General features: G+C 46.0%; 1 protein-coding gene across 2 annotated transcripts in view; it reads left to right on the forward strand.

Annotated features, from left to right (window-relative positions):
* Positions 1-27209, forward strand: part of caln2 (calneuron 2) — a 236833-nt gene that overhangs the window by 206288 nt on the left and 3336 nt on the right. For both annotated transcript variants that reach the window (XM_075487040.1, XM_075487041.1), the window contains exon 5: positions 18669-18822. In XM_075487040.1, coding sequence (XP_075343155.1) covers positions 18669-18822 — 154 coding nt within the window. The remainder of the gene's footprint in view (positions 1-18668; positions 18823-27209) is intronic.

Consider the following 27209-nt stretch of genomic DNA (forward strand, 5'->3'; position numbering starts at 1 on the left):
GTTAGTGACAGGTTAGTAACAGGGAGCTGCTGCTGGCTAGTAATAGGTTATTGACAGGAAGCTGCTGCTGGTTAGTGACAGGTTAGTGATAGGAAGCTGCTGTTGGTTAGTGACAGGTTAGTGACAGGAAGGTGCTGCTTGTTAGTAACAGGTTAGTGACAGGAAGCTGCTGCTGGTTAGTAGCTGGTTAGTAACAGGAAGCTGCTGCTGGTTAGTGACAGGTTAGTAACAGGTTAGTAACAGGAAGATGCTGCTGGTTAGTAACAGGCTAGTGACAGAAAGCTGCTGCTGGTTAGTGACAGGTTAGTAACAGGAAGCTGCTGCTGGTTAGAGACAGGAAGCTGCTGCTGGTTAGTCACAGGTTAGTGACAGGAAGCTGCTGCTGGTTAGTAAAAGGTTAGCAACAGGAAGCTGCTGCTGGTTAGTAACCGGTTAGTGACTGGAAGCTGCTGCTGGTTAGTAACAGGTTAGTAACAGGAAGATGCTGCTGGTTAGTAACAGGCTAGTGACAGAAAACTGCTGCTGGTTAGTTACAGGTTAGTGACAGGAAGCTGCTGCTGGTTAGTGACAGGTTGGTAACAGGAAGATGCTGCTGGTTAGTAACAGGTTAGTGACAGAAAGCTGCTGCTGGTTAGTGACAGGTTAGTAACAGGGAGGTGCTGCTGGCTAGTAACAGGTTATTGACAGGAAGCTGCTGCTGGTTAGTGACAGGTTAGTGATAGGAAGCTGCTGTTGGTTAGTGACAGGTTATTGACAGGAAGCTGCTGCTGGTTAGTGACAGGTTAGTGATAGGAAGCTGCTGTTGGTTAGTGGCAGGTTAGTGACAGGAAGCTGCTGCTTGTTTTTAACAGGTTAGTGACAGGAAGCTGCTGCTGGTTAGTAGCTGGTTAGTAACAGGAAGCTGCTGCTGGTTAGTGACAGGTTAGTAACAGGTTAGTAACAGGAAGATGCTGCTGGTTAGTAACAGGCTAGTGACAGAAAGCTGCTGCTGGTTAGTGACAGGTTAGTAACAGGAAGCTGCTGCTGGTTAGAGACAGGAAGCTGCTGCTGGTTAGTCACAGGTTAGTGACAGGAAGCTGCTGCTGGTTAGTAACAGGTTAGCAACAGGAAGCTGCTGCTGGTTAGTAACCGGTTAGTGACTGGAAGCTGCTGCTGGTTAGTAACAGGTTAGTAACAGGAAGATGCTGCTGGTTAGTAACAGGCTAGTGACAGAAAACTGCTGCTGGTTAGTTACAGGTTAGTGACAGGAAGCTGCTGCTGGTTAGTGACAGGTTGGTAACAGGAAGATGCTGCTGGTTAGTAACAGGTTAGTGACAGAAAGCTGCTGCTGGTTAGTGACAGGTTAGTAACAGGGAGCTGCTGCTGGCTAGTAACAGGTTATTGACAGGAAGCTGCTGCTGGTTAGTGACAGGTTAGTGATAGGAAGCTGTTGTTGGTTAGTGACAGGTTAGTGACAGGAAGCTGCTGCTTGTTAGTAACAGGTTAGTGACAGGAAGCTGCTGCTGGTTAGTAGCTGGTTAGTAACAGGAAGCTGCTGCTGGTTAGTGACAGGTTAGTAACAGGTTAGTAACAGGTTAGTAACAGGAAGATGCTGCTGGTTAGTAACAGGCTAGTGACAGAAAGCTGCTGCTGGTTAGTGACAGGTTAGTGACAGGAAGCTGCTGCTGGTTAGTGACAGGTTAGTGACAGGAAGCTGCTGCTGGTTAGTGACAGGAAGCTGCTGCTGGTTAGTAACTGGTTAGTGACTGGAAGCTGCTGGTTAGTGACAGGTTAGTGACAGGTTAGTAACAGGAAGATGCTGCTGGTTAGTAACAGGCTAGTGACAGGAAGCTGCTGCTGGTTAGTGACAGGTTAGTGATAGTAAGCTGCTGTAGGTTAGTGACAGGTTAGTGACAGGAAGCTGCTGCTTGTTAGTAACAGGTTAGTGACAGGAAGCTGCTGCTGGTTAGTAACAGGTTAGTAACAGGAAGCTGCTGCTGGTTAGTAACAGGTTAGTAACAGGAAGCTGCTGCTGGTTAGTGACAGGTTAGTGACAGGAAGTTGCTGCTGGTTAGTGACAGGTTAGTAACAGGTTAGTAACAGGAAGATGCTGCTGGTTAGTATCCGGTTAGTGACAGGAAGCTGCTGCTGGTTAGTGACAGGTTAGTAACAGGAAGCTGCTGCTGGTTAGTAGCTGGTTAGTAACAGGAAGGTGCTGCTGGTTAGTAACAGGTTAATGACAGGAAGCTGCTGCTGGTTAGTGACAGGTTAGTGACAGTAAGCTGCTGCTGGTTAGTAACAGGTTAGTGACAGGAAGCTGCTGCTGGTTAGTGACAGGAAGCTGCTGCTGGTTGGGGACAGGAAGCTGCTGCTGGTTAGTGACAGGAAGCTGCTGCTGGTTAGTGACAGGAAGCTGCTGCTTGTTAGTGACAGGTTAGTTACAGGAAGCTGCAGCTGGTTAGTGACAGGTTAGTGACAGGAAGCTGCTGCTGGTTAGTAACAGGTTAGTGACAAGAAGCTGCTGCTGGTTAGTGACAGGTTAGTAACAGGAAGCTGCTGCTGGTTAGTAACAGGTTAATGACAGGAAGCTGCTGCTGGTTAGTGACAGGTTAGTGACAGTAAGCTGCTGCTGGTTAGTAACAGGTTAGTGACAGGAAGCTGCTGCTGGTTAGTGACAGGAAGCTGCTGCTGGTTGGGGACAGGAAGCTGCTGCTGGTTAGTAACAGGAAGCTGCTGCTGGTTAGTGACAGGAAGCTGCTGGTTAGTAACAGGAAGCTGCTGCTAGTTAGTGACAGGAAGCTGCTGGTTAGTAACAGGAAACTGCTGCTGGTTAGTAACAGGAAGCTGCTGCTGGTTAGTAACAGGAAGCTGCTGTTGGTTAGTAACCGGTTAGTGACTGGAAGCTGCTGCTGGTTAATGACAGGTTAGTAACAGCTTAGTAACAGGAAGATGCTGCTGGTTAGTAACAGGCTAGTGACAGAAAGCTGCTGCTGGTTAGTGACAGGTTAGTGACAGGAAGCTGCTGCTGGTTAGTGACAGGTTAGTGACAGGAAACTGCTGCTGGTTAGTGACAGGTTAGTAACAGGATGCTGCTGCTGGTTAGTGACAGGTTAGTAACAGGAAGCTGCTGCTGGTTAGTGACAGGTTAGTGACAGGAAGCTCCTGCTGGTTAGTGACAGGTTAGTAACAGGTTAGTAACAGGAAGATGCTGCTGGTTAGTAACAGGTTAGTGACAGGAAGCTGCTGCTGGTTAGTGACAGGTTAGTAACAGGAAGCTGCTGCTGGTTAGTGACAGGTTAGTGACAGGAATCTGCTGCTGGTTAGTGAGAGGTTAGTAACAGGTTAGTAACCGGAAGCTACTGCTGGTTAGTGACAGGTTAGTGACTGGAAGCTGCTGTTAGTTAGTGACAGGTTAGTAACAGGTTAGTAACCGGAAGCTACTGCTGGTTAGTGACAGGTTAGTGACAGGAAGCTGCTGCTGGTTGGTGACAGGTTAGTAACAGGAAGCTGCTGCTGGTTAGTGACAGGTTAGTAACAGGAAGCTGCTGCTGGTTAGTGACAGGTTAGTGACAGGAAGATGCTGCTGGTTAGTATCTGGTTAGTGACAGGAAGCTGCTGCTGGTTAGTGACAGGTTAGTATCAGGAAGCTGCTGCTGGTTAGTGACAGGTCTGTAACAGGATGCTGCTGCTTGTTAGTGAAAGGTTAGTGACAGGAAGCTGCTGCTGGTTAGTAACAGGTTAGTGACAGGAAGCTGCTGCTGGTTAGTGACAGGTTAGTAACAGTTTAGTAAAAGGAAGCTGCTGCTGGTTATTGACTGGTTAGTAACAGGTTAGTAACAGGAATTTGCTGGTGGTTAGTGACAGGTTAGTGACAGGAAGCTGTTGCTGGTTAGTGACAGGTTAGTTACAGGAAGCTGCAGCTGGTTAGTGACAGGTTAGTGACAGGAAGCTGCTGCTGGTTAGTGACAGGTTAGTAACAGGTTAGTAAAAGGAAGCTGCTGCTGGTTATTGACAGGTTATTAACAGGTTAGTAACAGGAAGCTGCTGCTGGTTAGTGACAGGTTAGTGACAGGAAGCTGCTGCTGGTAAGTGACAGGTTAGTTACAGGAAGCTGCAGCTGGTTAGTGACAGGTTAGTGACAGGAAGCTGCTGCTGGTTATTGACAGGTTAGTAACAGGAAGCTGCTGCTGGTTAGTGACAGGTCAGTTACAGGAAGATGCTGCTGGTTGGTAACAGGCTAGTGACAGAAAGCTGCTGCTGGTTAGTGACAGGTTAGTGACAGGAAGCTGCTGCTGTTTAGTGACAGGTTAGTAAAAGGAAGCTGCTGCTGGTTATTGACAGGTTAGTAACAGGTTAGTGACAGGAAGCTGCTGCTGGTTAGTGACAGGCTTTTGACAGGAAGCTGCTGCTGGTTAGTGACAGGTTAGTTACAGGAAGCTGCAGCTGCTTAGTGACAGGTTAGTGACAGGAAGCTGCTGCTGGTTAGTAACAGGTCAGTGACAGGAAGCTGCTGCTGGTTAGTGACAGGTTAGTAACCGGAAGCTACTGCTGGTTAGTGACAGGTTAGTGACAGGAAGCTGCTGCTGGTTAGTGACAGGTTAGTAACCGGAAGCTACTGCTGGTTAGTGACAGGTTAGTGACAGGAAGCTGCTGCTGGTTAGTGACAGGTTAGTAACAGGAAGCTGCTGCTGGTTAGTGACAGGTTAGTAACAGGAAGCTGCTGCTGGTTAGTGACAGGTTAGTGACAGGAAGATGCTGCTGGTTAGTGACAGGTTAGTAACAGGAAGCTGCTGCTGGTTAGTAGCTGGTTAGTAACAGGAAGCTGCTGCTGGTTATTGACAGGTGAGTAACAGGAAGCTGCTGCTGGTTAGTGACAGGTCAGTAACAGGATGCTGTTGCTGGTTAGTGACAGGTTAGTGACAGGAAGCTGCTGCTGGTTAGTAACAGGTTAGTGACAGAAAGCTGCTTCTGGTTAGCGACAGGTTAGTAACAGGTTAGTAACAGGAAGATGCTGCTGGTTAGTAACAGGTTAGTAACAGGAAGCTGCTGCTGGTTAGTGACAGGTTAGTGACAGGAAGCTGCTGCTGGTTAGTGACAGGTTAATAAAAGTTTAGTAACAGGAAGATGCTGCTGGTTAGTATCCGGTTAGTGATAGGAAGCTGCTGCTGTTTAGTGACATGTTAGTAACAGGAAGCTGCTGCTGGTTAGTGACAGATTAGTAACAGGAAGCTGCTGCTTGTTATTGATAGGTTAGTAACAGTTTAGTAACAGGAAGCTGCTGCTGGTTAGTGACAGGTTAGTGACAGGAAGTTGCTGCTGGTTAGTAACAGGTTAGTGACAGGAAGCTGCTGCTGGTTAGTGACAGGTTAGTAACAGGTTGGTAACAGGAAGCTGCTGCTGGTTAGTAACAGGTTAATGACAGGAAGCTGCTGCTGGTTAATGACAGGTTAGTAACAGGAAGCTGCTGCTGGTTAGTAACAGGTTAGTGACCGGAAGCTGCTGCTGGTTAGTAACTGGTTAGTGACAGGAAGCTGCTGCTGGTTAGTAACAGGTTAGCGACAGGAAGCTGCTGCTGGTTAGTAACAGGTTAGTAACAGGAAGCTGCTGCTTGTTATTGACACGTTAGTAACAGGTTAGTAACAGGAAGCTGCTGCTGGTTAGTGACAGGTTAGTGACAGGAAGCTGCTGCTGGTTAGTAACAGGTTAGTGACAGGAAGCTGCTGCTGGTTAGGGACAGGATGCTGCTGCTGGTTAGTAACAGGAAGCTGCTGCTGGTTAGTGACAGGTTAGTGACTGGAAGCTGCTGCTGGTTAGTGACAGGTTAGTTACAGGAAGCTGCAGCTGGTTAGTGACAGGTTAGTGACAGGAAGCTGCTGCTGGTTAGTGACAGATTAGTAACAGGAAGCTGCTGCTGGTTAGTAACAGGTTAGTGACAGGAAGCTGCTGCTGGTTAGGGACAGGATGCTGCTGCTGGTTAGTAACAGGAAGCTGCTGCTGGTTAGTGACAGGAAGCTGCTGGTTAGTAACAGGAAACTGCTGCTAGTTATTGACAGGAAGCTGCTGGTTAGTAACAGGAAGCTGCTGCTGGTTAGTAACAGGTTAGTAACAGGAAGCTGCTGCTGGTTAGTGACAGGTTAGTGACAGGAAGCTGCTGCTGGTTAGTGACAGGTTAGTGACAGCAAGCTGCTGCTGGTTAGCGACAGGTTAGTAACAGGTTAGTAACAGGAAGATGCTGTTGTTTAGTAATAGGTTAGTGACAGGAAGCTGCTGCTGGTTAGTGACACGTTAGTAACAGGAAACTGCTGCTAGTTAGTGACAGGAAGCTGCTGGTTAGTAACAGGAAGCTGCTGCTGGTTAGTAACAGGTTAGTAACAGGAAGCTGCTGTTGGTTAGTGACAGGTTAGTGACAGGAAGCTGCTGCTGGTTAGTGACAGGTTAGTGACAGCAAGCTGCTGCTGATTAGCGACAGGTTAGTAACAGGTTAGTAACAGGAAGATGCTGTTGTTTAGTAATAGGTTAGTGACAGGAAGCTGCTGCTGGTTAGTGACACGTTAGTAACAGGAAGCTGCTGCTGGTTAGTGACAGGTTAGTAACAGGAAGCTGCTGCTGGTTAGTGACAGGTTAGTAACAGGAAGCTGCTGCTGGTTATTGACAGGTTAGTAACAGGAAGATGCTGCTGGTTAGTAACAGGAAGCTGCTGCTGGTTAGTGACAGGTTAGTGACAGGAAGCTGCTGCTGGTTAGTGACAGGTTAGTGACAGCAAGCTGCTGCTGGTTAGCGACAGGTTAGTAACAGGTTAGTAACAGGAAGATGCTGTTGTTTAGTAATAGGTTAGTGACAGGAAGCTGCTGCTGGTTAGTGACACGTTAGTAACAGGAAACTGCTGCTAGTTAGTGACAGGAAGCTGCTGGTTAGTAACAGGAAGCTGCTGCTGGTTAGTAACAGGTTAGTAACAGGAAGCTGCTGTTGGTTAGTGACAGGTTAGTGACAGGAAGCTGCTGCTGGTTAGTGACAGGTTAGTGACAGCAAGCTGCTGCTGGTTAGCGACAGGTTAGTAACAGGTTAGTAACAGGAAGATGCTGTTGTTTAGTAATAGGTTAGTGACAGGAAGCTGCTGCTGGTTAGTGACACGTTAGTAACAGGAAGCTGCTGCTGGTTAGTGACAGGTTAGTAACAGGAAGCTGCTGCTGGTTAGTGACAGGTTAGTAACAGGAAGCTGCTGCTGGTTATTGACAGGTTAGTAACAGGAAGATGCTGCTGGTTAGTAACAGGTTAGTGACAGGAAGCTGCTGCTGGTTAGTGACAGGTTAGTAACAGGAAGCATCTGCTGGTTAGTGACAGGTTAGTGACAGGAAGTTGCTGCTGGTTAGTGACAGGTTAGTAACAGGTTAGTAACAGGAAGATGCTGCTGGTTAGTATCCGGTTAGTGACAGGAAGCTGCTGCTGGTTACTGACAGGTTAGTAACAGGAAGCTGCTGCTGGTTAGTAGCTGGTTAGTAACAGGAAGGTGCTGCTGGTTATTGACAGGTTAGTAACAGGAAGCTGCTGCTGGTTAGTGACAGGTTAGTGACAGGAAGCTGCTGCTGGTTAGTAACAGGTTAGTGACAGGAAGCTGCTGCTGGTTAGTGACAGATTAGTAACAGGAAGCTGCTGCTGGTTAGTAACAGGTTAATGACCGGAAGCTGCTGCTGGTTAGTTACAGGTTAGTGACGGTAAGCTGCTGCTGGTTAGTAACAGGTTAGTGACAGGAAGCTGCTGCTGGTTAGGGACAGGATGCTGCTGCTGGTTAGTAACAGGAAGCTGCTGCTGGTTAGTGACAGGAAGCTGCTGGTTAGTAACAGGAAACTGCTGCTAGTTAGTGACAGGAAGCTGCTGGTTAGTAACAGGAAGCTGCTGCTGGTTAGTAACAGGTTAGTAACAGGAAGCTGCTGCTGGTTAGTGACAGGTTAGGGACAGGATGCTGCTGCTGGTTAGTAACAGGAAGCTGCTGCTGGTTAGTGACAGGAAGCTGCTGGTTAGTAACAGGAAACTGCTGCTAGTTAGTGACAGGAAGCTGCTGGTTAGTAACAGGAAGCTGCTGCTGGTTAGTGACAGGTTAGTGACAGCAAGCTGCTGCTGGTTAGCGACAGGTTAGTAACAGGTTAGTAACAGGAAGATGCTGTTGTTTAGTAATATATTAGTGACAGGAAGCTGCTGCTGGTTAGTGACACGTTAGTAACAGGAAGCTGCTGCTGGTTAGTGACAGGTTAGTAACAGGAAGCTGCTGCTGGTTAGTGACAGATTAGTAACAGGAAGCTGCTGCTGGTTATTGACAGGTTAGTAACAGGAAGATGCTGCTGGTTAGTAACAGGTTAGTGACAGGAAGCTGCTGCTGGTTAGTGACAGGTTAGTAACAGGAAGCATCTGCTGGTTAGTGACAGGTTAGTGACAGGAAGTTGCTGCTGGTTAGTGACAGGTTAGTAACAGGTTAGTAACAGGAAGATGCTGCTGGTTAGTATCCGGTTAGTGACAGGAAGCTGCTGCTGGTTAGTGACAGGTTAGTAACAGGAAGCTGCTGCTGGTTAGTAGCTGGTTAGTAACAGGAAGGTGCTGCTGGTTATTGACAGGTTAGTAACAGGAAGCTGCTGCTGGTTAGTGACAGGTCAGTAACAGGATGCTGCTGCTGGTTAGTGACAGGTTAGTGACAGGAAGCTGCTGCTGGTTAGTAACAGGTTAGTGACAGGAAGCTGCTGCTAGTTAGTAACCGGTTAGTGACTGGAAGCTGCTGCTGGTTAGTGACAGGTTAGTGACAGGAAGCTCCTGTTGGTTAGTGACAGGTTAGTAACAGGTTAGTAACAGGAAGATGCTGCTGGTTAGTAACAGGTTAGTGACAGGAAGCTGCTGCTGGTTAGTGACAGGTTAGTAACAGAAAGCTGCTGCTGGTTAGTGACAGGTTAGTGACAGGAAGCTGCTGCTGGTTACTGACAGGTTAGTGACAGGAAGCTGCTGCTGGTTAGTGACAGGTTAGTAACAGGTTAGTAACAGGAAGATGCTGCTGGTTAGTATCCGGTTAGTGACAGGAAGCTGCTGCTGGTTAGTGACAGGTTGGTAACAGGAAGCTGCTGCCTGTTAGTAGCTGGTTAGTAACAGGAAGCTGCTGCTGGTTATTGACAGGTTAGTAACAGGAAGCTGCTGCTGGTTAGTGACAGGTCAGTAACAGGATGCTGCTGCTGGTTAGTGACAGGTTAGTGACAGGAAGCTGCTGCTGGTTAGTAACAGGTTAGTGACAGGAAGTTTCTGCTGGTTAGTGACAGTTTAGTGACAGGAAGCTGCTGCAGGCTAGCGACAGGTTAGTAACAGGAAGATGCTGCTGGTTAGTAACAGGTTAGTGACAGGAAGCTGCTGCTGGTTATTGACATGTTAGTAACAGGTTAGTAACAGGAAGCTGCTTCTGGTTAGTTACAGGTTAGTAACAGGAAGCTGCTGCTGGTTAGTGAAAGGTTAGTGACAGGAAGCTGCTGCTGGTTAGTGACAGGTTAGTAACAGGAAGCTGCTGCTTGTTAGTGACAGGTTAGTAACAGGAAGATGCTGCTGGTTAGTATCCGGTTAGTGACAGGAAGCTGTTGCTGGTTAGTTACAGGTTAGTAACAGGAAGCTGCTGCTGGTTAGTTACAGGTTAGTGACTGGAAGCTGCTGCTGGTTAGTGACAGGTTGGTAACAGGAAGATGCTCCTGGTTAGTAACAGGTTAGTGACAGAAAGCTGCTGCTGGTTAGTAACAGGCTAGTGACAGAAAGCTGCTGCTGGTTAGTGATAGGTTAGTGACAGGAAGCTGCTGCTGGTTACTAACAGGTTAGTGACAGGAAGCTGCTGCTGGTTAGTTACAGGTTAGTAACAGGAAGCTGCTGCTTGTTATTGATAGGTTAGTGACAGGTTAGTAACTGGAATCTGCTGCTGGTTAGTGACAGGTTGGTAACAGGAAGATGCTGCTGGTTAGTAACAGGTTAGTGAAAGAAAGCTGCTGCTGGTTAGTGACAGGTTAGTAACAGGGAGCTGCTGCTGGCTAGTAACAGGTTATTGACAGGAAGCTGCTGCTGGTTAGTGACAGGTTAGTGATAGGAAGCTGCTGTTGGTTAGTGACAGGTTAGTGACAGGAAGCTGCTGCTTGTTAGTAACAGGTTAGTGACAGGAAGCTGCTGCTGGTTAGTAGCTGGTTAGTAACAGGAAGCTGCTGCTGGTTAGTGACAGGTTAGTAACAGGTTAGTAACAGGAAGATGCTGCTGGTTAGTAACAGGCTAGTGACAGAAAGCTGCTGCTGGTTAGTGACAGGTTAGTAACAGGAAGCTGCTGCTGGTTAGAGACAGGAAGCTGCTGCTGGTTAGTCACAGGTTAGTGACAGGAAGCTGCTGCTGGTTAGTAACAGGTTAGCAACAGGAAGCTGCTGCTGGTTAGTAACCGGTTAGTGACTGGAAGCTGCTGCTGGTTAGTAACAGGTTAGTAACAGGAAGATGCTGCTGGTTAGTAACAGGCTAGTGACAGAAAATTGCTGCTGGTTAGTTACAGGTTAGTGACAGGAAGCTGCTGCTGGTTAGTGACAGGTTGGTAACAGGAAGATGCTGCTGGTTAGTAACAGGTTAGTGACAGAAAGCTGCTGCTGGTTAGTGACAGGTTAGTAACAGGGAGCTGCTGCTGGCTAGTAACAGGTTATTGACAGGAAGCTGCTGCTGGTTAGTGACAGGTTAGTGATAGGAAGCTGCTGTTGGTTAGTGACAGGTTATTGACAGGAAGCTGCTGCTGGTTAGTGACAGGTTAGTGATAGGAAGCTGCTGTTGGTTAGTGGCAGGTTAGTGACAGGAAGCTGCTGCTTGTTTTTAACAGGTTAGTGACAGGAAGCTGCTGCTGGTTAGTAGCTGGTTAGTAACAGGAAGCTGCTGCTGGTTAGTGACAGGTTAGTAACAGGTTAGTAACAGGAAGATGCTGCTGGTTAGTAACAGGCTAGTGACAGAAAGCTGCTGCTGGTTAGTGACAGGTTAGTAACAGGAAGCTGCTGCTGGTTAGAGACAGGAAGCTGCTGCTGGTTAGTCACAGGTTAGTGACAGGAAGCTGCTGCTGGTTAGTAACAGGTTAGCAACAGGAAGCTGCTGCTGGTTAGTAACCGGTTAGTGACTGGAAGCTGCTGCTGGTTAGTAACAGGTTAGTAACAGGAAGATGCTGCTGGTTAGTAACAGGCTAGTGACAGAAAACTGCTGCTGGTTAGTTACAGGTTAGTGACAGGAAGCTGCTGCTGGTTAGTGACAGGTTGGTAACAGGAAGATGCTGCTGGTTAGTAACAGGTTAGTGACAGAAAGCTGCTGCTGGTTAGTGACAGGTTAGTAACAGGGAGCTGCTGCTGGCTAGTAACAGGTTATTGACAGGAAGCTGCTGCTGGTTAGTGACAGGTTAGTGATAGGAAGCTGCTGTTGGTTAGTGACAGGTTAGTGACAGGAAGCTGCTGCTTGTTAGTAACAGGTTAGTGACAGGAAGCTGCTGCTGGTTAGTAGCTGGTTAGTAACAGGAAGCTGCTGCTTGTTAGTGACAGGTTAGTAACAGGTTAGTAACAGGTTAGTAACAGGAAGATGCTGCTGGTTAGTAACAGGCTAGTGACAGAAAGCTGCTGCTGGTTAGTGACAGGTTAGTGACAGGAAGCTGCTGCTGGTTAGTGACAGGTTAGTGACAGGAAGCTGCTGCTGGTTAGTGACAGGAAGCTGCTGCTGGTTAGTAACTGGTTAGTGACTGGAAGCTGCTGGTTAGTGACAGGTTAGTGACAGGTTAGTAACAGGAAGATGCTGCTGGTTAGTAACAGGCTAGTGACAGGAAGCTGCTGCTGGTTAGTGACAGGTTAGTGATAGTAAGCTGCTGTAGGTTAGTGACAGGTTAGTGACAGGAAGCTGCTGCTTGTTAGTAACAGGTTAGTGACAGGAAGCTGCTGCTGGTTAGTAACAGGTTAGTAACAGGAAGCTGCTGCTGGTTAGTAACAGGTTAGTAACAGGAAGCTGCTGCTGGTTAGTGACAGGTTAGTGACTGGAAGCTGCTGCTGGTTAGTGACAGGTTAGTGACTGGAAGCTGCTGCTGGTTAGTGACAGGTTAGTAACAGGTTAGTAACAGGAAGATGCTGCTGGTTAGTAACAGGCTAGTGACAGAAAAGTGCTGCTGGTTAGTGACAGGTTAGTGACAGGAAGCTGCTGCTTGTTAGTGACAGGTTAGTGACAGGAAGCTGCTGCTGGTTAGTGACAAGAAGCTGCTGCTGGTTAGTAACAGGAAGCTGCTGCTGGTTAGTGACAGGAAGCTGCTGCTGGTTAGTAACAGGAAGCTGCTGCTGGTTAGTAACAGGAAGCTGCTGCTTGTTAGTGACAGGAAGATGCTGCTGGTTAGTAACAGGAAGCTGCTGCTGGTTAGTGACGGGAAGCTGCTGGTTAGTGACAGTAAGCTGCTGCTGGTTAGTGACAGGAAGCTGCTGTTTAGTGACAGGAAGCTGCTGCTGGTTAGTAACAGGAAGCTGCTGCTGGTTAGTGACAGGAAGCTGCTGCTGGTTAGTAACAGGAAGCTGCTGGTTAGTAACAGGAAGCTGCTGCTGGTTACGGACAGGAAGCTGCTGCTGGTTAGTGACAGGTTAGTAACAGGTTAGTAACAGGAAGATGCTGCTGGTTAGTAACAGGCTAGTGACAGGAATTTGCTGCTGGTTAGTGACAGGTTAGTGATAGTAAGCTGCTGTTGGTTAGTGACAGGTTAGTGACAGGAAGCTGCTGCTTGTTAGTAACAGGTTAGTGACAGGAAGCTGCTGTTGGTTAGTAACAGGTTAGTAACAGGAAGCTGCTGCTGGTTAGTAACAGGTTAGTAACAGGAAGCTGCTGCTGGTTAGTGACAGGTTAGTGACTGGAAGCTGCTGCTGGTTAGTGACAGGTTAGTAACAGGTTAGTAACAGGAAGATGCTGCTGGTTAGTAACAGGCTAGTGACAGAAAGCTGCTGCTAGTTAGTGACAGGTTAGTGACAGGAAGCTGCTGCTTGTTAGTGACAGGTTAGTGACAGGAAGCTGCTGCTGGTTAGTGACAGGAAGCTGCTGCTGGTTAGTAACAGGAAGCTGCTGCTGGTTAGTAACAGGAAGCTGCTGCTGGTTAGTAACAGGAAGCTGCTGCTGGTTAGTGACAGGAAGATGCTGCTGGTTAGTAGCAGGAAGCTGCTGCTGGTTAGTGATGGGAAGCTGCTGGTTAGTGACAGTAAGCTGCTGCTGGTTAGTGACAGGAAGCTGCTGTTTAGTGACAGGAAGCTGCTGCTGGTTAGTAACAGGAAGCTGCTGCTGGTTAGTGACAGGAAGCTGCTGCTGGTTAGTGGCAGGAAGCTGCTGCTGGTTAGTTGCAGGAAGCTGCTGCTGGTTAGTGGCAGGAAGCTGCTGCTGGTTAGTAACAGGAAGCTGCTGGTTAGTAACAGGAAGCTGCTGCTGTTTACGGACAGGAAGCTGCTGCTGGTTAGTAACAGGAAGCTGCTCCTGGTTAGTGACAGGAAGCTGCTGCTGGTTAGTAACAGGAAGCTGCTGCTGGTTAGTGACAGGAAGCTGCTGCTGGTTAGTAACAGGAAGCTGCTGCTGGTTAGTAACAGGTTAGTAACAGGAAGCTGCTGCTAGTTAGTAACCGGTTAGTGACTGGAAGCTGCTGCTGGTTAGTGACAGGTTAGTGACAGGTTAGTAACAGGAAGATGCTGCTGGTTAGTAACAGGTTAGTGATAGGAAGCTGCTGTTGGTTAGTGACAGGTTAGCGACAGGAAGCTGCTGCTTGTTAGTAACAGGTTAGTGACAGGAAGCTGCTGTTGGTTAGTGATAGGTTAGTGACAGGAAGCTGCTGCTTGTTAGTAACAGGTTAGTGACAGGAAGCTGCTGCTGGTTAGTAACAGGAAGCTGCTGCTTGTTAGTGACAGGAAGCTGCTCTCCTCTCAGAGCACACACAGGAACGTTGTACATTCTCCTGCCCTCAGCTGTCATGTTGTCTGTTCTGCGGCTGCAGTTCAAAGACATTTTGCTCGTTTCGCTGCATGCATACTTGGCCCAGGCAGCGATGGAAAGAATGACAGCGGAACGCCTTGCTTATGTTCCCTGGAGCGTCACATAAGGTTGTGGGATATTTTTGTTTGACCAGGTCTACGAATTATCAAGCATCTCCTAAAAAAAGCTCATTCATTCTTTGACATGGGGAATATGCGGACCACAGCAAGAGCCCAGCTTTGAAACTCCCCAGATCCCAATTGGATTGGACATCCATTAGATGGGCAAGGCCTAACCAGCTCCACAGAAACCCCCCCCCCCCCCCCCCCCCCCAGCGCCCCACCCGGAGCCCCTGATGATGTGCCGGTGCAGGACACATTATCAGATGACAGATGTCCCTTCAGTCCATGCCCTGACGAGTCAGAGCGGTTTTGGCAGACCGAGGCAGACCTACATGATATTAGACAGATGGTTTCAGGGACCCCCTATGATGCTCACTTACAGATAATTATATTTTCCAGGTCCACCAGAAAAAAAAGGCTTTATGGCTCCATGTTTTATCGCTCATCCAGTACAATCCCTGCCAAAAGAATTTGGCCATTTATTCAGTAAAAAACAAAAAAGAGGGGAAAACCTTCCCAGCTCAGACATAACAGCATGCAGTACGTGAATGAATTAATACAACTGATGTAGCTCTGCTGGCTTTTATCATGTGAGGCATGGAGCTCTCTGAGGAAAAACAACATTCTCCATCAGTCAGGCTCCTGCTTTCAGCAGTCGACAGAGCAGCTCATCAGGACTGAGCCTGGTTTTCTACCATTTCTGTCAATCTTTAGTCACATTGAGATTCAGACTATTTGCTGCACGTCATTGAGTTTTCTTCTTTCCCGAAGAAAAGTACAAACAATCTTTGGAAGAGATCCATGCCATCTATGCTGGTCCTTTACCTGACACCAACCCCATATCGTCTATAATTATTTAATTTTTCCCAGGCGTTCGTTTATATGTTTCATTGAAATTGTACCATTTTTCATCAGATCAAGGGGATGGTGGAGCCCTTCTGACAGTTTGATCAAAAGGATACACGTACACTTGATTTGATTATTTCTCTCAGGTTGAAAAATGTTCCTGCTGCCAGTAAGAGGGGTTAATGGCAGCTAAAGAAAACTGGTGTTTGATGGACACATCTGTCTCCCAGCAGTCTCTGCCTCAGACCTTTAAACACAGGCTGCTGCTGAACTGAGCTGAAAAGATTCACTTCAATCCTCTCCCTGTTACTCAACAGCAGAAACAGCTATGTGTGCTAAAAGAAGCAGCAAAAATCCTAAAATGTTGATGTGTTTCCCTCATGCTTCCCTTTTATAACTAAATGCACGGAATTTAATCAATGAAGTTGAGAAAACAAGTGAATTTCCTTTTCTTTTGGCATATTTTCCCAAGATTAGTTGGCAGTCCCACTTTTTATATGTTGAAAAAGTCTCATTTTGATCAGTTCTATGAAGCTTCTCTGATCTCTTTATCTGATGCCCCTTTAAAAACGTTTGAATCCACAATCAGGAGGATTTTATTTACAGGCTAATTATTTTTCCTTGTAAACATAGCTGTTTTTGTGTATGCCCAAAGTTAAGATATGTTGCTCTGAGTCTTCTTTGCTGACACTTTGACACCTGCTCGGTTGATCTGTATCAAAGCTGACATCTTGTGTCAGATTTTGAGTTGAGGTAGTTTTATCATCCTTTCCTCTGTCTGCAGTGACAGCTCTCTTGTTGGGGCCATGTCCTGTCAATCCCCCGGCTGCAACAGCTCATTAAGCCCTGCGAGCTCCCTTTAACTGCAGATTCTTCGGCACATTTAAACTGGTGCAGGTATTCGTTTTAGAGAAAGAAATCTTATTGTTGTGTTTTCCAAAGCCATGAGGTCCAGCTGTTGAATGAAGGAGTTTTCTCAGAGTTTTCTGAGTAAATATCCTCCCAGACGGGTGACTCCATCCTTTCTGCCAAAGGTCACTACAGTTCGTTGTTTTCAACACTTTGTCTGAGCTCCTGTGTCTTTGAGTGTAGATGTGATGTCATATCTGAGCCAGAAGACAAGTCCAGTCAAGTCCTTCTTTTTTTTTTATACGAGTCATTATCACATATTTGCCTGATGGGGCTTCACAGTCTCTGCAGAGCACAGCTGTCTCATGCAGCACTTCACCTTAGAGAACGAGAAGGAAAAGTGAAGGAGAACATCTGAGGAGTGGTTCCTCCTCCAGGATGGGCCGTTATGAAGCAGTGGCACCCAGAAAAACCAATAAAGGGTTACATAATCCATGAAGACGTGGAGTAACTGCCAGGTTTGGTCACACAGAGGAGCCAATATGAGAACAGACCATAACCCTAAAATATGATCATTCATCATGTGAGATCAAGCTGCTGGTATTAATCCATCTATCAGATATAAAGTGACAGGCTCAACGTCCCAGAGTTGGAGGTGGCTTAGCACTCTCTTCAGGTCGCTGCTGAACTCTGGCTGAGGGTTTACACTTTATACGCCGGCTGGACTCAGTTTGCTCAGTCTTTGTCTTCTCTTTCAGTCTGATGGTTGCTGTGTGCTGGGAATAAATATGATCTTCTGAGTTATTCTCTTACATACCGTAGTCAAAGCATCTGCTTGGAGCCCACTGTACTCGTGGGGGTCCGATGCTTTTTTAGGGGCTCCATGTGTTTAAATGGCGTTTTAGGCTGAAAGCTTGGTGTCGAGCTTCTGGTTATGAGAAAGAGAGAAGAAGAGACTACAGCAGGAAGCAGGGGGTTTATCCCATCATTCTTCTCTGGTATGGCATCCCAGGTTTGTTCTTCACATTCCCAGGGTTTGTTTCTGCTTTAAAGCCTGTGTGTGGTATGTGGGAGGATTCATCCAAATGTATGTTTCCGTAATTATGGAAATGAATGGGAAATCAATAGACATGTGTAGAGAGGATCTCGCTCAGTTACATAAAATGTGCCTCACTCTGTCAACACGTGTGAATATAATATCCCTCTCTTTAATAAATGTATTAATATCTCGGTAATTGTCCGCTGATGACACTGATGACGCTTCAGTTAGAAGTTGGATGCTCCTCTCATGCCCCTCTGCTAAATATGAAGCTACAGCTGAATGTGAAACTTTCTATGAGGACAGAAAACAGCCTGCTTCTGCCATCTTCTTCTCCCTTTGGTCGGGGGAATTTAGATGTTTCCCCCAGTTTGAGTCTGAAGTGAAAACCATCTGGTGTCTGTGATTTAATGGACAGGTATGATACTGCAGATCAACTAAACATTTAAACATTGAGTCCCATCATAGAAACAACTGCAGTCTAAGTGAGATGAAATGTCTTAATTCCACGCAGCTTATTTCTGGCACCAGGTGTTGGATCGGGCACTTTGGTCTTTAACCACCCTAAGAACACATTCTACCATCACCAGCTCGTAAGTCTGGAACCAAAGCGACAAAAAGCTGATTGATGAACAGTGAGCAGAACACAGTGGGAACAGCTCTTAAATGCAGTGCTTGAAACAGGACGCACGTGCTTGTTCTGACTTTGGTCTCTTTAGTTTTCAGATATTTGTGGAGTTTCTGAAACTAGAAGATTTGATGTCTTGTCAGGTCAAATTTCATAGTTCAGTTTATTTCAACAGTATGCAAAGTGTGAGCAGGATGATGAAATGAGCATCTTCTCTGGTGTACAGCTCTACCACCACAGTTTACTCCATCTGTCTCCCACTACTTCATTCATCTGCCTCTCCTTGAGCCTCATCACACTCTCCCCCCCCCCCCCCCCCACCAACCCCTTCTCTCCCTCTTTGCCACGCCTGCTTCACTGTGTCCATCTGCTGTGCTAAACCAAGCGACTGATTGTGTTTGAGGACGTCAGGCATGTAAATAATGTCGACATGCGGGCGGGTTAGGAGGATGTTGCGTGCATACGTATGTGTGGACTTAGTGGAGGATCTGCTGTGAGGTTCGGGAGGATGTGGACTTCTTTGGAAGGTCATAAAGGGAATAAGATGGAGACTGGTGGCAGCCTCCTGAACCATTTTATACACCAACATGTACACCACCCACCCACAGGCATGGAAATGTACCAGCGTTTTAATTGCATTGGGCCGGCATACATTAATCCACCTATATCAATGCACACAATTACATACAGTACAGTCAGGATGGCATGATTCAGACTCCCAGAAATAGCATCAGCGCTGCTTCACATTACAAAGAGCATACACATGTAAGACTGTGCATGAGCCAACATACGGCCTCATGGCATCATTTCAAACTCTTGTGTTCTATGTGTCTCTCCCCTGATAAAGCTGATTCCCATGTCTCTGCCCTGATAAAGCTGATTCCCATGTCTCTGCCCTGATAAAGCTGATTCCCATGTCTCTGCCCTGATAAAGCTGATTCCCGTTTCTCTGCCCTGATAAAGCTGATTCCCGTGTCTCTGCCCTGATAAAGCTGATTCCCGTGTCTCTGCCCTGATAAAGCTGATTCCCATGTCTCTGCCCTGATAAAGCTGATTCCCGTGTCTCTGCCCTGATAAAGCTGATTCCCGTGTCTCTCCCCTGATAAAGCTGATTCCCGTGTCTCTGCCCTGATAAAGCTGATTCCCGTGTCTCTGCCCTGATAAAGCTGATTCCTGTGTCTCTCCCCTGATAAAGCTGATTCCTGTGCCCCTGCAGTTCGACATGCAGCAGCTGTCTCTGGATGAGCTCAAGCAGGTGCTGTTCCACGCTTTCCGGGACCACCTGACAATGAAGGACATAGAGAACATCATCATCACCGAGGAGGAGAGCCTCAATGAAACCTCAGGGAACTGTCCTGAGTACGAGGGAGGTGAGGAAACTTTGCTGTCATCTTACAAAAGGATCTTAATGGGAGGACTGTGCTGATATGCTGCTTTATTTACAGCAGCACAGGCTGTGGTTATCAAGGTGAACACAAAAAACAGAACAGAAAGCTTTCTGATCTTTTGCAGAGGGCTTGATGGGGAAATCAATACTGCTCACACATCTGCGTGGTACTGGAGCTAAAAGCTAAGGAACAATTTGCACGAATACAGGAAACAGCAAGAGACTGACCTGCTTCCAGATCTCTGAGGAATCCCTGGAGACGATCAGAGTTCAGTGAGGAAACATAAGAGACACAATCTCACATCGATAAAAGATGAACACCACATGCAAAGAAAAGAAAATATTGTAAGATAAAATAGTGTCATCTGAATCAGAAATGTGAGGATTTGTTGGTTATACTCAGCTGATGTGACTCCTGGTCAACGCAACCGATCCTGCAAAGTGCAGAAGAAGAAAGCGACTGTTAAGCAGAGATGTTTCCTGAATTATTTTCACATTAGAGAAGACAGAGCTGACTGAGTCAGTTAGGAGTACTTCTGAACCACCGTAGAGGTTTTATCTGGAATGTAAATGTACTTTATTTCTACAGCCCTTTAGACAATCCTTATGGTGTACCAAAGTACAGCAGGTAAGAAATAAAGAGAAGAAGAAGTAAAAACAAATAAAAACAATGAAAGAACAGTGAAAGCAACAAAATACAACAAAATCAAATAAGATAAAAGTGTCATCATACTACTGGGTATTAAAAGCCATCCTAAATAAGCAGGTTTTTAGCCCAGATGTGAAGAGGCCCAGGTGTCGAATAGATAATACAAATCCCCAATCCCACAGCCAGGAATGAGGCTGAGGGTTAGCCAACACCTGACTGTGCCAGCAAGATGTGGAGGATGTTTTTTAAGTCCCTGGATAAAGTTGTGTTGCGTTTGGAAGAATATAGAAACAAAAGCAGAATCCTGACCCCATGTTGGCTGCTGTGAAACGTCCTTCAGGACAGACTGGGAGAATGGTAAAGACAGATCAAATGAAAACTTGTGAAAGTCTTAATGAATCCACTGGGTACCGGCCCACAGGCTCAGTGAGACCTATAAAGAGTGTGCAGGTGGGAAATGGAGGAGAAGGGAGCGTAAAGGAGGAGATAAGAGGCTAAAGAAGGGATCAGGGAACTGCTGGCGAGACACAAAGTTTTTGGTGTTTAGGGTGGTGCATACCATGGAGTCAGGGAGGGTAGGGGCAAGTGAAGAGATTAAAACAGTGAAATAAAAGATGGTTGCAGGGGGAGGATTAAAAAAAGCAGATGAATAGGAACACAGCCATCCTGACAGACAGCAGCTGTCTGTCTCACACATCCTCAGCTTCCTTTCATTATGCCGGCTTCTTCCCAACCTCTGCCTGTCAACTGGGACCTCACTTCTATTCCCAGTTCCTCTCAGATCCACCAGTCAGAGCTCCAGTCTGATTTATTGACGCAGAGCGGGATTCTAACAGCCTGGGACAAGAAGTGACAGAGAGGAAACTTTAGGCTGCGACTCAGGTTGGAGAACAGGTCTGCCTCTGCTCGTCACCAAGAAGCTGTCTGTGGGGCAGGACGTCCTCTCAGCCCCAACAGAACAGGTCTGCCTCTGCTCGTCTGCCTCGTCCCATCAGCATGAAGCTGTCTGTGGGGCAGGACGTCCTCTCAGCTGTCAGGTTTTGGGATTGAGGGTGAAGGTGGGGAAGGTAGGACACAGATTTTCAAAGATAACTGAATTTAATCTCACAAAAACAAAAATAACAAAGTTCAAACTAAAAGCGCGGCTGAGCTGGATTCAAAAACATAACTGGGAAAAAACAAACAAAAGATTTTCATGGCATGGAATAATTAAATACTTAGCTTAAAATGAGGAACAAGGGTACAACGGATAACAAGGCGGTCAGGTTGGGACAACAGACAGGTAATGAATCACTAACAAAGAACCAACAAACAGACAGGGGAGACAAGAGACTAAATAGAGGGCTGGGAGTGATTGGAGAGTGAGTGCAGCTGGAGACAGACAGGTGAGGGGAATGAACTAATTACCTGAGTGAGGGAAGTGAGGGGAAAAACAATGGCAAAACTAAAAACTCAAAACCAAGACATGAACTGAACACAAAACATGATATTAAAAACATAAGTCCATGGGCGGGACAGAGCCCCAACAGACTGGCAGCAGAGCCAAAGTTCCAACCTGTCTTTGTTTCTGCTGCAGCAGAGCTCGTAGCCACTCTGAGCCCATTCATCTTTTTAAATACCAGACACTTCCGCTTCCAAATCTGGGTCACAGAAATAAGCTGCGAAACAAGGCAGCTGGAAATCTTTCACATATATTTGTTTCAGTCGGAGGACATTTGTGTCCCGTGAGAACCTGAATTTAGAGGAGAGGCCTGATGTTCTGCAGAGCATCATTATAACAGGTTTTTACTCACATTAGCATGAGGTGTGACAGCGGCAGAGCCTGTTTGGGCTGCACTCCTCAGTGAGCTCTGTGGTGGAGCCGCTCAAAGATTCATTAACCGCAGAGAACTTTCGATATTTCTACATGAATATAATCTAAAATCAGCAGGTTTTTCAAACCACATTGAATAACTGACTCAAATATATCACCCGTGAACTCTTATCATGGGAAATGAACCTGTTACAACCCCAGAAACATCTGGATGCTGTGTAAGATGTGAATAAAAGCAGAATGATTTCAACCAGTAATTATCTACAACAGAACACAGAGCACATCAAATGTTGAGACGTTTCACTATTTCATCTTCATTCTGATGTCATCAACGTGTCTGAAAAGTGTTGGGATGGGGCCAAGTTCACCACTGTGCAGCATCCGCTCTTCCTGTACCCACATCTGTAAACATCTGGGGGCTGAGGAGAGAGCAATGTTGTCCCGGCTGATGAGGGATTGGAGCTGCTCAACATTCTCGGGTTTTCTTTGTTGTATTTTGCTCTGAAGACTCGCCAAAGGTTTTTAATTAGTGGAAGGTCTGTACTGCGGGCAGGACGTTCCAGCAGCTGGAGAGAGGAGCAGGAATAACATCTGTCTGTCTGTCTGTCTGTCTGTCTGTCCGTCCATCCATCCATCCATCCGTCCATCCATCCGTCTGTCTGTCTGTCCATCCATCCATCCATCCATCCATCCATCCGTCCGTCCGTCCGTCTGTCTGTCTGTCTGTCCATCCATCCATCCATCCATCCATCCATCCATCCATCCATCCGTCCGTCTGTCCGTCCATCCATCCATCCATCCATCCATCCGTCCGTCCGTCTGTCTGTCCATCCATCCATCCATCCATCCATCCGTCTGTCTGTCTGTCCGTCTGTCCGTCCATCCATCCATCCATCCATCCGTCCGTCTGTCTGTCCGTCCGTCCATCCATCCATCCATCCATCCATCCATCCGTCTGTCTGTCTGTCCGTCCATCCATCCATCCATCTGTCTGTCTGTCTGTCTGTCTGTCTGTCCATCCATCCATCCATCCATCCATCCATCCATCCATCCGTCCGTCCGTCTGTCTGTCTGTCTGTCCATCCATCCATCCATCCATCCATCCATCCATCCATCCGTCTGTCTGTCCATCCATCCATCCATCCATCCATCCATCCATCCGTCCGTCTGTCTGTCCATCCATCCATCCATCCATCCATCCGTCCATCCATGCATCCATCCATCCGTCCGTCTGTCTGTCTGTCTGTCCATCCATCCATCCATCCATCCATCCATCCATCCGTCTGTCTGTCCGTCCATCCATCCATCCATCCATCCATCCATCCATCCGTCCGTCTGTCCGTCCATCCATCCATCCATCCATCCATCCATCCATCCGTCCGTCTGTCTGTCCATCCATCCATCCATCCATCCATCCGTCCGTCTGTCCGTCCATCCATCCATCCATCCATCCATCCATCCATTCAATTCAATTCAATTCATTTTTATTTATATAGCGCCAAATACAACAAATGTCATCTCAAGGCACTTAGATAGTAAGTCCAATTCAAGCCAATTGGAATTCAATTAATTAATAATAATCATAATTCATAAAATAATCCAATTCGTTCATATAGAGCCAATTCAAAAACAATTTCCTAGCTAAGAAAACCAACAGATTGCACTGAAAACTTTTTGTTTTTCGGTCCAATCTCCCGGCCTGAGCGGCGTGCCTGAGGCGACTGTGGAGAGAAACGACTCCCTTTTAACAGGAAGAAACCTCTGGCAGAACCAGACTCAGGAAGGGTGGCCATCCGCCTCGACCAGCTGGGGTTTGAGAAGACAGAAAGGGGGGAGGGGGGAGGGGGGAGGGGGGAGGGGGCCGCAGTGGCGGTGGCACTGTAACACCATTCAAAGGATATCTGTTGGAACAGGGAAACACGAGTTAATGACCACACTAATATCACATATACATAAAGAGAGTAAAGTGAGGAAAGGTGTGACAGATGAGGCCCCCCAGCAGTCTAGGCCTATAGCAGCTTAACTATGGGATGTTTCAGGATTACCTGAGCCATCTCTATTCAAGGTAAACACAAGAAACTTGTGCTAACGAAAAAATAAATAAATAAATAAATAAAGGACCAGACTCAGTGAGTAATTCCCTATACTCCCTATATAGATCTGCTCCTCACACCACAACAACCATCTTTTTACAGCCACAAGCTACCTCAGCCTCTCACCAACTGCACACCAGTCACAGCGGGGTGGGGATTCAAACCCTGGTTCGGGTAGGGGGAGAAATAAAAGAGGTTAGATAAGCGGGAATGGGATTCAAACCCTGGTTCGGGTAGGGGGTAATGAAAGTATAGAGGGTGCCAGAGGTGGAGGCAGAACAAGACACACTATCAGATTCAACAGACCTAACTATAAGCTTTATAAAAAAGGAAAGTTTTAAGCCTGGTCTTAAAAGTGGAAAGGGTGTCTGCTTCCCGGACATTTACTGGCAGCTTATTCCACAAGAGAGGGGCCTGATAACTGAAGGCTCTGCCTCCCATTCTACTTTTAGAAACTCTGGGAACCTCAAGTAAACCTGCAGTTTGGGAATGAAGTGCTCTGTTAGGAAAATATCTTATAATGAGATCTTTCAGATATGATGGAGCTCGGTCATTAAGAGCTTTATATGTAAGGAGAAGAATCTTAAATTCTATTCTGAATTTAACAGGGAGCCAATGAAGAGAAGCTAAAACTGGAGAAATATGATCTCTCCTGTTAGTTCTCATCAAAACTCTGGCTGCAGCATTTTGGATCAGCTGGAGGCTTTTCAGAGAATATGTGGGACAGCCCAATAATAAAGAATTACAGTAGTCCAATCTTGAAGTAACAAATGCATGGACTAGTTTTTCTGCATCACTCTGAGACAGGATGTTCCTGATTTTAACAATATTACGAAGGTGAAAGAAGGCAGTCCTAGAAACCTGTTTTATATGCGAGTCAAATGATAAGTTCTGGTCAAAAATAACTCCAAGGTTCCTCACTGTAGAACTAGAAGCCAAGGAAATACCATCTAGAGTAACTATATAGCTAGACAATTTCTCCCTGAAACGCTCAGGTCCAAAGATAACGACTTCAGTTTTGTCTGAATTTAGAAGCAGACAGTTCTGAGTCATCCAGGTCTTTATGTCTTTAAGACATGCTTGTAGTCTGACCAACCTATTGGGTTCATCTGGTTTCATAGATAAGTACAGCTGAGTATCATCAGCATAGCAATGGAAATTTATGCCATGCTGTCTAATAATGTTACCTAATGGAAGCATGTATAAAGTGAAAAGAATCGGTCTAAGCACAGAACCCTGAGGAACTCCATGACTTACTCTGGTGTGTGAGGAAGATTCTTCATTTACAAGAACAAACTGAAATCTATCAGATAAATATGACTTAAACCAGCCTAATGCAGTTCCTTTAATCCCAACAACATGTTCAAGTCTGTGTAATAAGATACTGTGATCGACCGTATCAAATGCAGCACTGAGATCCAACAGGACAAGCACAGACACAAGTCCGCTATCAGAGGCTAAGAGGAGATTCAATTCAATTCATTTTCAATTCATTTTTATTTATATAGCGCCAAATACAACAAATGTCATCTCAAGGCACTTATATAGTAAGTCCAATTCAAGCCAATTGGAATTCAATTAATTAATAATAATCATAATTCATAAAATAATCCAATTCGTTCATATAGAGCCAATTCAAAAACAATTTCCTAGCTAAGAAAACCAACAGATTGCACTGAAAACTTTTTGTTTTTCGGTCCAATCTCCCGGCCTGAGCGTGCCTGAGGCGACTGTGGAGAGAAACGACTCCCTTTTAACAGGAAGAAACCTCTGGCAGAACCAGACTCAGGAAGGGTGGCCATCCGCCTCGACCAGCTGGGGTTTGAGAAGACAGAAAGGGGGGGGGGGGGGGGAGGGGGAGGGGGGAGGGGGCCGCAGCGGCGGCGGCACTGTAACACCATTCAAAGGATATCTGTTGGAACAGGGAAACACGAGTTAATGACCACAATAATATCACATATACATAAAGAGAGTAAAGTGAGGAAAGGTGTGTCAGATGAGGCCCCCCAGCAGTCTAGGCCTATAGCAGCTTAACTATGGGATGTTTCAGGATCACCTGAGCCATCCCTAACTATAAGCTTTATCAAAAAGGAAAGTTTTAAGCTTGGTCTTAAAAGTGGAAAGGGTGTCTGCTTCCCGGACATTTACTGGCAGCTTATTCCACAATAGAGGGGCCTGATAACTGAAGGCTCTGCCTCCCATTCTACTTTTAGAAACTCTGGGAACCTCAAGTAAACCTGCAGTTTGGGAACGAAGTGCTCTGTTAGGAAAATATCTTACAATGAGATCTTTAAGATATGATGGAGCTCGGTCATTAAGAGCTTTATATGTAAGGAGAAGAATCTTAAATTCTATTCTGAATTTAACAGGGAGCCAATGAAGAGAAGCTAAAACTGGAGAAATATGATCTCTCCTGTTAGTTCTCATCAGAACTCTGGCTGCAGCATTTTGGATCAACTGAAGGCTTTTCAGAGAATATGTGGGACAGCCCAATAATAAAGAATTACAGTAGTCCAATCTTGAAGTAACAAATGCATGAATTAGTTTTTCTGCATCACTCTGAGACAGGATGTTCCTGATTTTAACAATATTACGAAGGTGAAAGAAGGCAGTCCTAGAAACCTGTTTTATATGCGAGTCAAATGATAAGTTCTGGTCAAAAATAACTCCAAGGTTCCTCACAGTAGAACTAGAAGCCAAGGAAATACCATCTAGAGTAACTATATAGCTAGACAATTTCTCCCTGAAACGCTCAGGTCCAAAGATAACGACTTCAGTTTTGTCTGAATTTAGCAGCAGACAGTTCTGAGTCATCCAGGTCTTTATGTCTTTAAGACATGCTTGTAGTCTGACCAACCTATTGGGTTCATCTGGTTTTATAGATAAGTACAGCTGAGTATCATCAGCATAGCAATGGAAATTTATGCCATGCTGTCTAATAATGTTACCTAATGGAAGCATGTATAAAGTAAAAAGAATCGGTCCAAGCACAGAACCCTGGGGAACTCCATGACTTACTCTGGTGTGTGAGGAAGATTCTTCATTTACAAGAACAAACTGAAATCTATCAGATAAATATGACTTAAACCAGCCTAATGCAGTTCCTTTAATCCCAATAACATGTTCAAGTCTGTGTAATAAGATACTGTGATCGACCGTATCAAATGCAGCACTGAGATCCAACAGGACAAGCACAGACACAAGTCCGCTATCAGAGGCTAAGAGGAGATCATTGGTAACTTTCAGCAGTGCAGTTTCTGTGCTATGATGCACTCTGAATCCTGACTGAAACTCTTCAAACAGATTATTTCTGTGTAAATGATCACAAAGCTGAGCTGCAACTATTTTTTCAAGAACTTTAGACATAAAAGGGAGATTGGATATAGGTCTATAATGAGCCAACACTTCTGAATCAAGAGTAGGTTTTTTAAGTAAAGGTTTAATTACAGCAACCTTAAAAGTCTGAGGTACATATCCTGTCAACAAAGACAGATTGATCAAATCCAATATGGAAGTGTCAATTAATGGGAAAACCTCCTTGAACAGTCTGGTTGGGATTGGGTCTAAAACACAAGTTGATGGTTTAGAAGAGACTATTGCTGTTGTTAGTTCAGAGAGATCAACTGGGCAGAAGCCGTCTAAATACAAATCAGGTTCTAAAGATACTTCTAAAGCTGCTGTACTTGATGATACATCACTAATAATAGTGGGAAGGACTCCATCAATCTTCTCTCTGATAGAAACAATTTTATTAATAAAGAAGCTCATGAAATCATCACTGCTGAGAGTTAAAGGAATAACTGGCTCAGCAGAGC

Source organism: Odontesthes bonariensis, chromosome 16 (assembly GCF_027942865.1).
Source record: "Odontesthes bonariensis isolate fOdoBon6 chromosome 16, fOdoBon6.hap1, whole genome shotgun sequence".
In the NCBI taxonomy this organism is placed as follows: domain Eukaryota; kingdom Metazoa; phylum Chordata; class Actinopteri; order Atheriniformes; family Atherinopsidae; genus Odontesthes; species Odontesthes bonariensis.